This window comes from Pleurodeles waltl, chromosome 7, assembly GCF_031143425.1.
Source record: "Pleurodeles waltl isolate 20211129_DDA chromosome 7, aPleWal1.hap1.20221129, whole genome shotgun sequence".
Classification (NCBI taxonomy): domain Eukaryota; kingdom Metazoa; phylum Chordata; class Amphibia; order Caudata; family Salamandridae; genus Pleurodeles; species Pleurodeles waltl.
The window spans coordinates 874174192-874190177 of record NC_090446.1 but is presented as its reverse complement, the minus strand read 5'-3'; the positions used below and the strand labels follow the sequence as shown (position 1 = coordinate 874190177).

The 15986-nt window shown below is 45.1% G+C and overlaps 1 protein-coding gene across 5 annotated transcripts in view; it reads left to right on the top strand.

Moving 5' to 3' along the window:
- Positions 1-15986, top strand: part of ARAP3 (ArfGAP with RhoGAP domain, ankyrin repeat and PH domain 3) — a 632921-nt gene that overhangs the window by 213336 nt on the left and 403599 nt on the right. For all 5 annotated transcript variants that reach the window (XM_069199483.1, XM_069199484.1, XM_069199486.1 and 2 more), the window contains 2 exons: positions 13973-14172; positions 14326-14411. In XM_069199483.1, the coding sequence (XP_069055584.1) occupies positions 13973-14172; positions 14326-14411 (286 nt within the window). The remainder of the gene's footprint in view (positions 1-13972; positions 14173-14325; positions 14412-15986) is intronic.

Below are 15986 nucleotides of genomic sequence, written 5' to 3'. Positions count from 1 at the left end.
GCTTTAGCAGAGAAATTACTTTTCCACTGAAAATAGGGGTCATGGACCAAGTTGCATTGTGCTGACTACAGAAATTGGCTATTTGAAAACATTAAATTTTTTGTTTGAATTTTTATATTTGTCCAGGATGTCATTATTGGTTTTGCAGCATGAATCTTTTCTGGGTTCACATGCTGTCCATTGTTCTGGCATCTAATTTTTGGGTGTCCAGAACTGGATCTTTTCTTTCTCTTATATTTTTTAGTGGGCATTGTGATAACCGCCATTTAGTGGTATGTCCATTCCCCTGTGAAATCAAACTTGCATCCCAGAAGGTCCTGTGCATGGTCACCAACTTCAGATTCAGTTTTTTTGCCATTGGTTCTGGATACAACAGGAGCTTTGAATGAATTATTACAAACTTTATGGATCTAGAAGAACCAAGAACACATAGTCATAGAATGCACAGAGGTGGGTCTGCAAGTAGAAATGGAGGTTAGGCCCTTTAAGTTTTGCCTCACTTGCTACCATAGGCCTGTGTGGAAAGATCCCCACAAGTTCTGCAAGCTCTCCCTAACAGGGGAACACTGTAGTGGAGGGTATGAGGCCTGCATGCAGTTCTAATTGAAAACTCTGAAGGTGAGAGACAAGTAGCATTGGGCACATAATGCCATAGTCCAGGCACAAAAGAATCAATCCTCTCTCAAGGACTTTGGCTTGTCCAGTGACAAAGAAGAGTATGTAAAAAATGCCAAATTAAGAAGGGGAGTTGGACACAGAAGAATTGATCAATGTAGAGAGATTGGAGGGTGCAAGGAAAACATCAAGAAAGCCAACCCGAAGAAGTGTCATAAGGTAAGGTAAGGAAAGAGCTGCTGACTCAAAAAAAAAAAAGCCCCTCCCCCGACACCAAGCAACAAGTGCTCAAGGCGAATGCTAGAAGTGTTGACTTGAATGGCGAGATGGCGGCACTCCACCAGAGAAAGAAAGACTTTGACAACATGAAGTGGTTTTGGATCCTGTCAAGACCATCAGAGCTGATAAGTGCAGAGGATGACCAGATGGGCATCCAGACATCCACCATGTCAGATCCTCATGAAGAGGAGAAGGAAGAGTTATTCAACTACAAAGATAAAGGAGACACCACCATCCACAAATATCTAGAACCACAGGATGGAGACTAGCAAGACCTCAACTCCAGTTTCACAGAGGAAGGTACGGACCCATAACCTTTGAGGCCTGTACCACCAGATGTTCTGGCAGTCTACAACGTGCTCATAAAAAGAGCGGCAGACACGTATGGGGTTCACCTCAAAGTGGAACAGGCCAAATTGTGTTTCGTATTCTATATACTCAGGGCTTTTTAAAAAACTGAACATATACCTCCAGATACTCTCAAACACTCTCAACCAAAGGATGATGGTCTTTTGAGAGCCAGCCACTTCAAAGGGAGTAAAATGGTAGGTTGAGAAAAATATGCAGACATTCCCTACAGGACCCTATCTACTTCAAGGAAATGCAGACGCGGACCCCATCATCCTCACCACAACCAGGAAGAGAGGAAATGCCCCCAGATCAACTAAGCCTCCACCAGATAAAGGAGTAGGTGGATGGAGATAATGGGCAAGAGGATAGAGAAAGCAACTGCCAGACAATGGAGAATTTCCAACTCCAATGCACTTTTCAACCGCTATGGTCATTAGCAGTAGGGGAAAATAGAAAAAAGGGAATACAAAAAGAATACCATAGGAGAGCAAAGACAGTTACACAGCAGGGGAAAACCATCAACCCTCCATACAGGCAGATACAGCCAGCAGCAAATATGCACGGAAACAACGCAGAGAAAGGCACTCCTAGCTAAGAGGTTCTGGTTCCAAGCCAGAAGTACAAGCTTTGTTGATCAGTATGTCCTTTACAGGTAAAGACCTCTTTGGCCTGGCAGTGGACAAAGCCATACAACAAATTAAGAAAGGACAATGGAGGATGTTTCAATAGGTGACAGCACATCATAACAAGAGGGGGGGGCACTTCAATCATGAGGCCAACAGCATGAGGGAGTTTCCATTAAAAAGAAGTAACAACCTGGCTTCCACTAGCCATCAAAAACACAAGAGGCACCATCTCAGTTCAGTACCCTCCTTGCCAGCCCTTTTGGTGAATGCCAGGGGGGGGAGAGGGACTAGCCCTGAAAGGTTTGGGACCTGCAGCCAAGTCCTAGCACATAACATCAGTAGGAACGGGATCAGTGGATTGCTGTATTAATGGAGGGGAGAGGGTCAGTCACCTAGGATAAGTAGATACTCAACATGATAAAACATGAGTACTCCATTATACATCTCAAACAGTCATCTTCAATGCCACCAGTGCTTTAAATGGAAAAATATAAGTGCAGGTACTCTGTACCAGAGTACCTGCTTGTTTCTGAGAAGTTCCGGTACTCTCCAATTAAAAGTATTACGTTTTTCTTGAGATATGCCAGTACTCTCCCTCGCAAAATAAAAAAGTGCCGGTACTCAGTACCGGAGAGTACCGGCCCATTTAAAGCACTGAATGCCACTAATGAAGAATGCACACTCCAGAGAAGAGTTACTCCAGCTACAACACAAGGTAAATGAGCTCATTAAAAAACTATTGATAGAAAGAGTATGGACAAGTATGGACAGGAGTCAGTACCAACCAAAACATGTTCATTTAAGTGCGGGAATGGGAGAACAACCATGTAAAAATATCAGCCACATTCAAACCAGTGCGATTTTAATATAATATAATTAATAGCAGCAGGTAAAAGCATTGGTGATATGCCATAAATGTACATTTGTAGATGTTATATACATTCATATCTTGTGTACAAGAGATTACGGTGAGCAAATTTAATTTCTGTTACGTTATTTGAATTGATGCCTGAGGCCCCTCCCTGATTTGTACAACTGGTGGCAGAAGGGCAAACCATTCCAGGACTGCATATTCCACCCATTAAATCTGAATGATGTAAAGAGTCACATCGTTATATAGCTAATAATAGGTTTGCAGTCTTCCTCATTCAGTTAGTCTGACTTTTACATAGACGTTCTTGTTGGTGTGTAGAATATAGTTGGTTTATTTTGTACAGTGTCTCCGTACACCTTCTCTGAGGTTTGCTTTTTCACACAGTGCAACCTACCAGAGATGGGCAAAGGCTGCCCTCATTGAAACCTACTGATCTCTGTGGACTTGACTCTGTGGCGCTATCTAACAGGCCAGTTTCTGAGAGGAACCATTTACAGAATTTTATGCTGGATTTACAGAAAATGTCCCTCTGCTAATTTTGACAATTTCATAGCTTTCAAAACCCACAAGGCATGATAAGACATCTTCAAGGTACTGCTTCCAATTCAAACCCACCTCAAGATAAATAATAGAACATAAGTATTACTTTCTAGTCAACACAAAATATGTGCACTTGTCTCAATTTGTGCTGCAAAAGAAAATGGCCACTTTTAACAATTGCTTTGCTGCCTGACAAATGCTTGACCTGGGGCAGCTGTTATATTATTTTGTGGACCTCCCATTCGCTCTCTCCCTGCATGTTCCTTTCTGACCTCAACTCACTTTTATTGGAGTTGATATGGAGTACAGGTAAGTGACAAAGTTGCTCTTGACAAATGGTATCAACTATCAGCAAGCTATTGGAAGGTGGCCTTGTTGCACCCAATTACAAGCTCTACTATGCAGCCGCTCAGTTCTGAAGGCTACTGCTTTGGTTCGGCATGGATGCTTCTGGTGAAAGGGCAGATGTCCAGCATCTCCTGTATGGGTTACATATTTACACCTTGTTTTCGACCTCTAGGCCTCCCTTCCTAGGCGAGATGCACCAGATGTGCACTGTTTGGCATATGAAGGCTATGCTAGAGGTTACCGGGCATTATGACTTAACGGGCTGGAAGGAAGCAGGTGTAGCACATGCAGGGTACTTTTATGAGGAAGTCACTCTTCTGCCCTTCCAGGAGCTCGTTGACACAGTCAGCATACCAGTGGGGCAATTACTGACGTATAACGCAGTACATCATGCATTTGGCTTGTACTAAGGTCAGTGCAGCACTCAGTCTGCTACTGCGCTGCCGCTCACACGATGTTGTCCTATGGCAGTACACACAAGGTCATAAACAGTTCTTTATCTCACTGTCCTGATCCATAGCAGACATCAGACTTTGGATCTGAGACCATTGGACGATGGCTCTCCAAATGCAGTTTTCAGAAAAAAAAGTGGGCACAAGCCTTGAAGCAGGTGAAGGGGCTCTCCAGGAAACCCCACTTTCACATTACCCAATTCAACTACCTACACCAAACATTTCTCACACCACATCGCATACTACACATGTACCCCACTGCAAACTGTGGGTCCTTCGAAGCAAGTCTTTTTCATATGGTGTGGAAGTATCCAGTACCCAGTGACTGGGCAGGCTTAAGAGAAGATAGCAAATACTGGGGGACAGTATTGTACTGGTCACCCCTGAATCTTGTTTCCTGGGAATTTGACCCAGGGCTAAGTAGTATAAATTCCTCTATAGTTTTCTTGACTTAGTGTTTATCTTATTAAAGAGGCAATTAGCAATGGCTTAGAAGTCTCCAGTAGCTCTGGAAGTGAAATGCTGGCTCTGCATGTTTTTAAACGGGCAAGGGCCGAGTCTGAAGTTTTGGCAGACTCCTGCAGCTTTGGGGGGAGCTGTAGGGGGCCCTCTAAACAGGAGGTTACCAATTTGGATGTTTACATTGGAACTTGGAGGTGAAAGATGACATGAGACCCCTCTTAGGTTCCTGGTTCTGTACACTTGTAGGTTTTCCTATACCTACTTGCATATGGGAACCCCATACACTTGGGGGGGGCGCCGAGTCTCAGCAGGGTTCAGGCAGGGATGTAATGGTGTGATGTAATTCTGTGGTCCAGGTGGGAATGGGGTGGGTTGCTAGCCAGGGAACTGTTGGACATTTGAGAAATGGCTGCCCCTTCTGGGGAAGTGGGCCTAGGTGTGGGGTGGTAATCCACAGAAGATTGTGAGGATATGCTTACTGTACATATTGTTACGATGGTGGCTGTGAACACGGGTTGGGATTGTAACCGGGACTCCAATGGGGATGTTTTTGAGTTTTATTTTGTAAACTTAACAAGATGTGGAAAAAAAGCTTTGCTGCCTGCTGACTTTATGGATTCATTTGCAATCCTCCTCTAACTCCTGACATCATCCTTTACTAAACAAAATGTTAGCTATACACAGTTATAATTACAAAATGGCATGTTACCATAACCTGACATGCATTACAAATCCTGTAGGTCTGGAGTTAGCTTTCAGCCTTTGAGCTTTGTATATTCTTGTTTTTTCATACTTTTTTGGTAAAACATTATTGTTGGGGTAGCTGCCAGGCCCTCATGAATTACATGGCTAAAAGCAAAAATACTTTTTATCCCAAAAAGGGCACAGTGCCATAGTAGTTTATGGGACAGAATGAAACCAATTTTTGTGTGGATGTGCTCCTTGTGAAGGAGTGGAATACCTACGTTCATCCCTGAGGTTAGCCAGTTGCTTAAGTGGGCTGACCCGTTGCCCCGTGCTGTTTGCTGTAGTGGGTGGAGGAAAATGTGAATGTCACAACAGACCAATGGATGAAAAGGGTTGACTGAAACTGAACGCCCCTACAAGTTAGGATATTATAAATGTATTTTTAGTAAAATCAAAAGGTCTTGGCTAACAGCAGAACTAAAATTGGTGGAAACATGTGGCGCTTTGTATAACACTGGTTGACAGTATGGGAGAGGTCTGATGGCCAAAACAACCACAAAAGCATGTGATTTTATAACCTCTTCAAACTGCACATCTATTGTTATCAGTAAGTAGCTGTTTTCTCTTTAGAAATAGTGTAGGGACCTGAGATACGTGAATGCAAACGGACCTGCTTTTCCTCCCACAGCTACAGGGAGTGTGGTTGTCCAACTAAATTCTCCTCCTCCTCTGCCACCCATCACTGGGAGGGAGGGGGTCTCCTCCCCCAAAACCTCCCCTATGCCCACCTCCCCCGGCAGACACTGAGATCCCAAACTGACACTTTCCCTCCCCAATACGGCAATTATCCAGTTCGAGTTAGTTTAATGTTAAGATAGGGCATATCCTACACACATAGATTGAACTCTTGACAGACCGAGATAGTGTCCCCTCCTTGGATCAGCCCAGACAATCACAAGTACAACTGCTCCTGACCCATTAGAAACATGAAAGTCCTGTGAATGACCCATTATATACGTGAGGGTCAACCTCAGGCACATTTGAAGGTGTAGGATTATGTCAGACACAATTGTTATATTTCTTTATATTACTGACTAAAGTAAACAAGATTGTATTACATCATGTGTGGTAAAAATTCCAATAAATGTATTTTTTTTTAAAGTGTCAGATAGATTGTGAGTTTGTACAGTTGTCATCAATAAGTCTCTCAAAGTAGAAAGGCCCAAGGTTCATTCTGGATGTTTTTAGCTGGTATATGTAAGTTTGCCAAGTGGGCATCCAAACGCACCTCCCAAAAAAGAAGATTTATAGAACCTTACATTGATGCCAAATGTGAATCAGTAATAAGTGTATGTTGAAAGGATACACATTGCTTAAATGTAATCTGTATCATGTATGCCATATAGCTTCACCTACATCCCTGACTGCCTCCCAGTTACATTAAAATGATATAGAGTAGTACCATAAACGTACCACTGTAATTATTGTTCACTTTCTGCACCACCTTCACAAAGATGCTTAGGTTAAGACTTTTTATGGACATTTAAAAAGTCCAAATAAAATTCAAAGACTTTCATAGATTGCAAGACTACATCATTTTTAAGATAGACTCCAAACCACCGTGGCCTGAAGACGTGGACGGCTTGAGCTCTCTGCTGCCTGCAGTCCCCCGGCCACTCCAGAGCACCATACCCGATCCCACAGACACGGGAGTGGTGCCAAAGGATGTGCAACAGCCCTGAGGTGCCTACAGCGGTGAGTTTGGGGATGAATATAGAGCGCAGCAAAGTGGATTGCCCTATGCACCTGGAACCTCCTTCGGCTCGCAAGATGGCAGCCCTACTTTATGCGCAGAGACTGTGCTAGCTCACAGCAGCGGCTGAATCAGGGGTTCCATGTCTTCCACCACCAACCCGTTGCTGGGCAGGGGACCCTTAGAGTGTTGGGCCCCTGCTTTCCTGCATTGCCTGGCCCAGAGGTTGGGGCAAGCTGTGTGGGGCGCCGGACGTGCTCCGACCACGCCTAAGATGGAAACCCTGCTCTTATCGCAGTGGCCACTCTTTCCACTTGTGGGCAGATATGTACTTTCCCCTTTTCGCTCCCCGGAGGAAACCGCACGACAGATGTTGGTGGCCCTGCTGGGCTGGATTTCTTGCCTTCTGTATGTCGGGTGCCATATGGGCCCCTGGAATTAATCTGATGTTCTGCCCCTGAGCCCCATTTTGCATCGGGGTGGTCTGTGGTTGGATTTGGCCCTGATTGACTCGGTGGCCACGCGCTAACTTCGGATCCCACACTCCTAGTCTTGGCAATGCTTTGTTGTCACCTGGGGGAGCTTGAGCACTGGACTATGCTGTCCCTGTCGGACCCTGGATGTAAGTGTGGATGCTTTGCGTTACAGTTTGTGCTTTGCCTTACATCGTACAGGGGACCTTTGCCACTTGGTGGTGTTGTTGTACCTGGCCCCTACATGGTGTGTTTGACTCTCTATTGTGGAGGGCTGTGCCTCCCTTCTGGGCCCCACAGCAACATTTGTGCTCTTTGTAGCTGTGGGGGCACTTGGAGGTCACTGCTGGTGTAATCTCCAGTGTAGAGTGGTGTGCTGCTGGCCTGGGTGTCTGTTTATACTTCTCCAAGCCTACGCTGTTGGTTGGCCTGAGGGTCTAAACTTCTGCTGGACCCCACCTGTTATTGCACTGTGCCAGCTACCGTCCTAAGAACGTTCGTGCTTCATTCGCTGTGATCAGAGGGGTGTTTGGTCCTCCCGAGAAGTGTCTCCTCGGGTCCCCACGCAGCCTGTCATATGTCAAGGTGTTTACTTGGTGCTCCTTCCTGCTTTGCCAGGACTGTCATGGGGCACACACAAAGGTCCAAAGAGGATGTGGCCACCAGCACACCCCAGGAGGAGATCAAGCAGGTCACTGGGTTTGGGATAAGGCCTATATGGACGGCAAGTTTGAGACACTCTTGGCTGCCATTGACTCTTCTGGTGAGCGCTTGGAAGTCAAAATTGATTTGCTATTGGTGGAACTGGGTCTCATCCGTGAAGACTTGTAGAAACTGTTCTAGAGAGTCCACTTGCTGGAGAGCACTGTGCAGTCTCTGACCCCAACCGTACAGCTGCGGAGTACCACATCACAACTCTTGAGGCACAAACACAGCATCTGGCATAATGGCTGGATGATCATGAGGAATGTGCAAGCGGAATAATGTCCATGTTATTGGGCTGCCCGAGAGGGTTGAGGGAGACTCCGTGCTGGCTTATCTAGAGGGCTGATTGCAGTAGGTGGTGAACCCAGAGGACGTCTTAAAATTCTTAGCCTTAGACCGCCTACACAGGGTGCTGGCCAAGCTGCCTCACCCTGGGGCCCCACCACATCCAGTGGTGGCATGCCTTTTAAACCTTCTTGATAGAGACCATCTCCTGCAACAGGCACAGCACATTGTCCTTTTGCTGTGGAGAGTGCAAAAGTGTTGCTATACCCTGACTTTATTCTCCAGGTCCAGCCGCAGAGGGTTTCAGTTCTAGCAGTAAAGTTGGGCAACCTGGGGTTAATTTACTCTCAGCTTTTTCCCACCTGGCTGCAAGTACAGGCTGAGGGCAAAGTACACTTCTTTACAGACCTGTCTATGGACTGGGATTGGCTTGAACTATATGATAAGGGGATGCTGCACACGGGGATGTCGAAGTTGCAGCAACACAGCACTTAAGCAGTCAATGATCAAGGTGCAGAGGGGTTTTTGGGCCTACAGCCTCACAGGTGGTGTTGGAGCAGACAAGGGTGGTAGAGACTGCTGCCTTGTTGAGAATCCTTGAGGGCTCTTCTCCATTTCCTTCCCCGGAACCTCACAGCTCCACCTCTGAGTCTGGTGATTCAGTTATCACAGGGCTTCTGGGGGTCACCCTGGGGTCACTGTACAATATTGTTTAATGATGCCTGTGCTACCAGTGTTCTTGTTATCCTTCTTTATTAGTTGTTTCTACTGTTGTGTCGGAGTGCAGATTGCTTGTGTGGTCCATTCCTCCTGTGTGTAATCCGAACATGAGTGTGATCGGGGTGGAGCTGGGCAGGTGTGGGGCCTGGCAGGAGGGATGCCTTGTATTTGTTGGTTTGTCAGTGTGCTGCTTCCTTCTCCTATAGTTGTCGGCCCCCCTCTTTGGTAGCTCACCTCAGTCAAGAAACTTGTTTGCCTATAGGCCTCTGTTTGGCTAATTGGTGAGCCTTGTGCGCTGTGGTATTTGGACAGGAAGATTGTATGTCTCAGTCCTGGGAGCAGATGGGGGTATGCTTGTTCTTTATTTGTTGTTTTATTCTTTCATTCTTTGCAGGTTTACATGGCCTCGAGGTCCGGCTTGACCGACTGTACACCTGTCGGACATTGCATGGTAGGGTGGTTGGAACTGAATACCTGATGAAGACATGTTCTAATCACTCCCCCATCTTGTACACATTGCACTGGCCCTCTGCTGGCACTTAGATCCAGCAATGTTGGAAGATCAGGCCATTTGGACACTATTGGGCGATCATATCATACATTTCTGGGTAGCTAATACAGGCTAGGCCTCATCGGTGGGAATTGAATGGGAGGCCATGAAAGTGGTGTTTAGTTTTTTTTGTATCTCTAATACAGTGGCGGTACGGTCCCAACCGCACTTAGATGTCCAGTGTCAGGTGTCAGTGGTCGATCAGCTCCCACATGAGTTGGAGGGGACTCCATAAGGGTGGCATAAAGTGCTAGAGAAATTGTTTGAATTGGTCGAATGCCTGTGGGGCTTTGTCTATAATTTGTATGTGGCCAGGGCACTCTGATAGGGAAAAGTCTGGAAGGATGTTGGATTGTGAGTTGTATTCGGCAGAGTCCAGGTGTGATAAGGCAGATACTTTGGATTATATCATGGATTCCTTGTCGGTTGCACATAGCCCTAAGAAGGCAGAAGAGTTGGCATCAGATATTAGTGAACAGGAAGTCAGGGTCTCAATTAACGACATGCCTTGGAGGAAAGTGCTGGGCCTTAACGATCTCCCAGTCGAGTTTTATGCAGTATAATATTCCAGTAATTGTCCCCAAACTTATGGCTCTTTTTAATGACTTTCGCGGACAGGGTTTGCTTACTTTGTCTCTCTGTGAGGCCACAATTGTGTCACTCCCAAAGAAAGACAATGGCCCGCTCCTTCTTGAGTCCTACTGCCCACGCTCCATGCTTAACATGGATTACAAGATTCTGAGCAAGATGTTGGTCCCCCTCTTGCTTTCCCACATGTGCTCCCTGTTGCATGCCGCTCAGGAGGGCTTTATCCCCACGTTTAGTACTTTGCCTAATGTCTGCCAGTTGCTCCTCGCTTTGGATCAACATGAGAATCTGCCGCAGAGGGCATTGGTTCCCTTGGTGGACATTACAAAGGCCTTTGACTCGCGCCAGTGGAAGTTTTTATATGTTCCTATGTTTGGCATGGACTTGGGCCTCACCTTCATCAAGTGGATAAAGCTCCTTTACAATCGGTCGCTTGCTAGAATTCACACCGGCTCTCTGATATAGGAAGCTTTTGCATTTGAACGGGGCACCCGTCAGGGCTGTCTCCTCTCCGGTTTATTATTTGCTCTAGCAATGGAACCGTTTGCTCGTTCTGTTTGTTTAGGCCATCACTACAGTGGGTTGGGTCTTGCTGCCGAGTCTACATTCATTTTTGTTTTATATGTGGATGGTGTATTACTCTATCTGAGGGGGGAGGATGCTGATTGTGGGGGCATTGACTGAGTTTGGTTGCCACTTGGGGCTAGAAGGTAACTGGAGTAAGTCTTGAGTGTTTCCACTGTGGGTGTACATAGCAGAGGGCGGTCCCCCACGTGCGGCCCCAGCGCTGCGGTGGGAACATCACACTATCAGGTCTCTATTCATCAGTCCCCAGATTTACTGGTTTGATGTCCACTATAACTGCACTTGCTGGATTATGGTGGTCAGTGGTGTTTTGGACAATGTGGTCAATTTTCGTGGGTGTCAGGGTTGCTGTATCCAAGATGGTTGTTCTGCCCCATCTCCTCTACTTGTTTGCGGCTCTTTGCTTGAGTTGCCCTGAAGGTTCTTTTGAGAATTCAATAGTATCTTGTTGTCCTTATATGGGGGCACATCGCATCGCTGTGTGGTACTTTAGAAATCATGCCTATCTGCGCTGGAGGGAGGTTTGGCATCCCGATCTGGAATTGTATTATTTAGCAGGACAGTTGCAGTGGGTGGTTCGCTGGCAGTGTACCTATGGGATACTGTGGGTACTCACTAGAGTTGTTCCCCAAATAGGGAGTGACTGACCAGGATTTTATTGAGGCCTCCCCTGCCCTCTGGTGTGTGGAATTTGAATTTGCTCATTAGAATGGCACACTGTCTGGGCCAGAGCCCTTAGGAAGAAGAATACCACAACACTGTGTACTTGCAAACTCCCTCTCCTGGTGGTTCACCATTGGGAGCGAGATGGGGTTTGGTCTGGTCTCTTCTCCTGGACAGCACCCAGGGTTGTGGTGTTGAGTGAAATTTTTGTAGGTGTTGACTATTGTCCCTTCTTAATCCTCCTGGAGTCTTACGACCTCCTAGCGGGGCATTTCTTGTTGCATGGCATGCTTATACATAGAGTGCATGAGTGGTGGAACTCGAGAACCCCGATCCTGATCCACCCAGCATGATTGTATTTGCCTTCTTTTCCTTATCACAGGGTGGATTAAGGTGGTTACCCTGCTGTACAGTGCCAGCTGCAGGGGACTCAGTTAGTCCTTGCAGATCGCCGGGCACGCTGGGACCGGAATCTTGGAGTGCAGCTGACTCACCAGGCTTAGAGGGGTGTACTGGAGTCTACCTTGAGGGTATCCCGGAATGCTTGCTTCAAACTTATTCAGTTTTATTTTTTACATCAGGCTTACTTTACCCTTTGGTGCATACACTCCATGTTTTCTGCCTCATCATTGGTGTGCCCGTGGTATGCTGCTGAGGATGGTGGCTTTTTGCATATGGTGTGGACTTGGCAATTCTTGTTGGCATATTGAACATTGGTCCTTTCGGTGGTTCTGCAGGCCACCAAACGGGAATTTGCACTTAGTTCTCAGCTGTGTCTCCTGGTTCCCCACAAGCACACTGCAGCTTGGAAGGTTACAGACCTGGCCTTGTTTACTGTTTGTAGGCAGATAACGATGAGTTGAAAATCGGCTTGGGGTCCGGATATATATTTTTGGGGTTTGGAGCTGGCATGATGGACAGACTGTGAAAGGGAGGCAATTTGGAGGGAAGAAGACAGAGGAGTGTGGAAATAGCAGATTTTGCCGGCATGTGATGCCATATTAATGGCTTGTCCTAGGGGGAGTTGTGAGGGTCAAATTGTTGTTGATGATTTGGACTCATAGGTTCTTCACCTGCTAAGGATGTGTTGGTCAATGCGCTGGCTTGGGTTGCTCCCTGATGTAGGGTAGTGACTTCTGTGGCGAGGTTTGACTTGGAATGTATGGGCATGCAGTAATATATCTGAGAGTGGACAGACGCTTGGGTGACTGTTATGGAGGTTGGTATATTGGCATTGGGGAGGGGTGGGAGCCTTCTCTGGGCTTATGTTCTTTTCTGTTGGATGTTTGGGCTCCAGTGCTATTGGATCCTCCACTTGTTAATGATGCTGCCTTCAAGTCTGCTGCCTGCTGCTTTTTTTCCCTTTTTTGTTTGTGTTATTTTATTATTTTCTGTTGTTCTGTATGGTTTCGTTATATTGCAAAATTATTAAAAACATTAAAAAAAAATTAATATAGACTCCCAACATTGGAGCCTCAGTAATATTGTCAACTGATTGATAGCTGCTGCAGTCTTCCTGAGTCACTTCCTTTTTATTACTTAGGAATCTCATTGGAATTAGAACTGTTATTGTCAACGCTCCTAACCGTTACCTAAGGCATTGGAGCAATTTAGGTCCAAAACATTACTCGTGGAAGTATTTATAATGATCGTATTATGTCACTTTAGAGAATAGTTCTTAAAGGTAGGATTTGTAGTGCCAGTTACCTTGCACATTTATTCATAAGAATTCGTGAATTTAATGTATTTGTTTTAGTTAATTATTTTTACAATTCTAGCAAGACACAGTTATATCACAAACGCAGCCTGGTTATACACCCAAAGCAAATTTTTCATGTTAATCAGATAAATAAAGATGTATATTTTTAGATTAGCATGCACTAAGCAGCTGAAGAGAAACTATGCGAACAATACAATGATTTAAAAAATACCAAACTGTTGTCTGTCGCATTTACTATGGCCCCTTACCAAGATAGGTTAGTACCGCCTACGCAACTCTCTTATTGCAAAGAGTTCAGTTGCAGTTAAACCATGAAGGTTACATTTAACACAGACAAACTGTCCCACAACATTGCTATAAAATGTCTCTTCACTCGTTATTTGTTTGGCATCAATATGACCTTCTGCGCAGAGACTGCGCATATCTGGGTAGGGACCCAGAGACAGAGGCAGAGGCTGAGGAAATCAGAACTGAGACTTCCTTACATTGTTCTACTTGCCCTTTGCCACACCTGTTCCTCCAAAATTTAGGGCTGCTGCTATAGTATTTATTGAGCATTGCATACATCAGACATGCTTAGCCTAGCTAATCATCATCTGCTTAATCATGACTAATACATGTAGATCCAAATGATTGTATTCACAAAAGGTGATGCCTTTTAGCCTACACTCAAGACATATATCACTTTTCATTCAGTTTCACAGCTGAGTCAGAACGCGAGAAGAAGGAATGGATGGAAACTCTCCTTGACTCCATCTCAGAGACCCTCTCAGATTACGAAGTGGCTGAAAAGATTTGGTCCAACAAGGCTAACAAATTCTGTGCGGACTGCAAATCCAGCAATCCCGACTGGGCATCCATTAACCTCTGTGTGGTCATCTGTAAGCAGTGTGCAGGTCAGTTTTGTAATGAAGAATGAGTGCCAAGCAAGGGCTTGGATCCATTTGAATGTCTTTATTGCTGGGTTAGTTGGCGTGTGTTGTCTGTAGTTACAGTATTGATGATCTTTTAAGAAAGGCAGAATGACAGCTGATTGTTTCCTTATGCAGGTCAGCACCGAGGGCTGGGCACGAACGTCTCCAAAGTACAGAGTCTGAAACTGGACACCAGTGTCTGGAGCAATGAGATAGTTCAGGTAAGAATATATGTTCAGCCACACATATTACTGCAATCAGTCTGAACTATCAGAGACTCTATCTCTGTATGATGTTGGCCAAGCTGTCTGATTGTTGCCTCAGGTGGCTGCATGATAAAAGGGTGTCAGGTTCAACTGAATTGATCATTTAGATTTGCATCGAGGCACTTCTCGCAGAGTGTTTCATAACACCCTTGATTCTCCCATGAACCACCCATCTCAAGACCCAAGACCTCCAAGGGCCACATATTCCCTGTTCCCTTTTTCCCCACCCACTCTTGTTTTGACCACCTATCTTACAACCATGTTTTTTACAGTGTTCCGTTGCTCTATAGATAGCTTTGCAGTGTGTGAATCCCCCCTGTACACTCCTCTGTTTTTTTTTTTATTCAGTCTTTTGTTTTCACTTCCTCCTCTTCTTTGTCTGTGCTCTGGTGAGGTTCAGACATGTGATTTGTTTTGTAATTAGAACCCTAGCATTTGCCTCAAGTTATTGAATCAGTATAGTGCCCCAGAATTGCCTGCTTACTCTGTACCCAGTAGCCCCATTGACTTGGACATCAAAACTATTCAAACTTGCCTTTGTCATCTGCAACTAACTTTTGCAACTTAATTGGACCCTGGGATTTTGGTTTTGTTTTATTTCAGCATGTTTTATGGACTAGTCATCCCCACATGCTCCGTCCCACTGGGTCGTCCCACCCTGCACCGTGGACGACCAAGACCCTTGTGCAGGGATTAGTACATTTTATCTAAACTTCATAAATTGTATTTGTCTGTTGGTCACCTCTTTCCCATTGAAAGCCAGAACATAAACAATAGTAAACCCAGACATCCGAGAAGGCACCTAAAAAAACCTAGAACTATTTCCAGAATAAGAATATTACCAGCATAGAAAATTCTTGTGCCTGACATATAAATGTAATAAAAATGTTTGGGGTTGTATCTTGGGCCTAGACGTTAGTATCACGTTCTGTATTCTGTGTACATTGGAATTTTAAATGTTCTCTTTTATCTACCTGTGATAGCTCTGACTACACATTGAGAATATTGTCCTTTTGGTACTGCTCTACCATTTCCTACAGTTAGCATTGTGTGCTCCCCCTTGTACTTGTGAATAATCAAGTAAAATACAATCGGTGGAACGTGAGATATTGTTTCCTAACCGGGTGCCAAAATAACCATAATTTACTTTGTGGAACAAGAAACTGGCAGAAGCACTTGCTTGTGCTGAAGAAAATGCCAACTCCAATACTGATGCGATGGTAACATCTAAAGCCTGATCAAACGAGGGAGACCACCTCACATAATTTTTTTACTGAATGTCCTAATTTATCTGATAAACTACAGGATTCAAATATCAAGTTAGACTTTAAAACTCCAATAGGCAGATATAAATCAGATTTTTATTTTAGTTCATAATATGAATCAGAGGGGCCATTTGATATTGTAATAGGATTTTGAAAGAACACCCGAAACTAGAATATCTTGGGTTTGAGCAGATGGCAAGTCTCCTTTACTAATACCCCCTCCCCAAACCAGGAGAATACTGGGAACCTACTGTTCTAAAGTGGG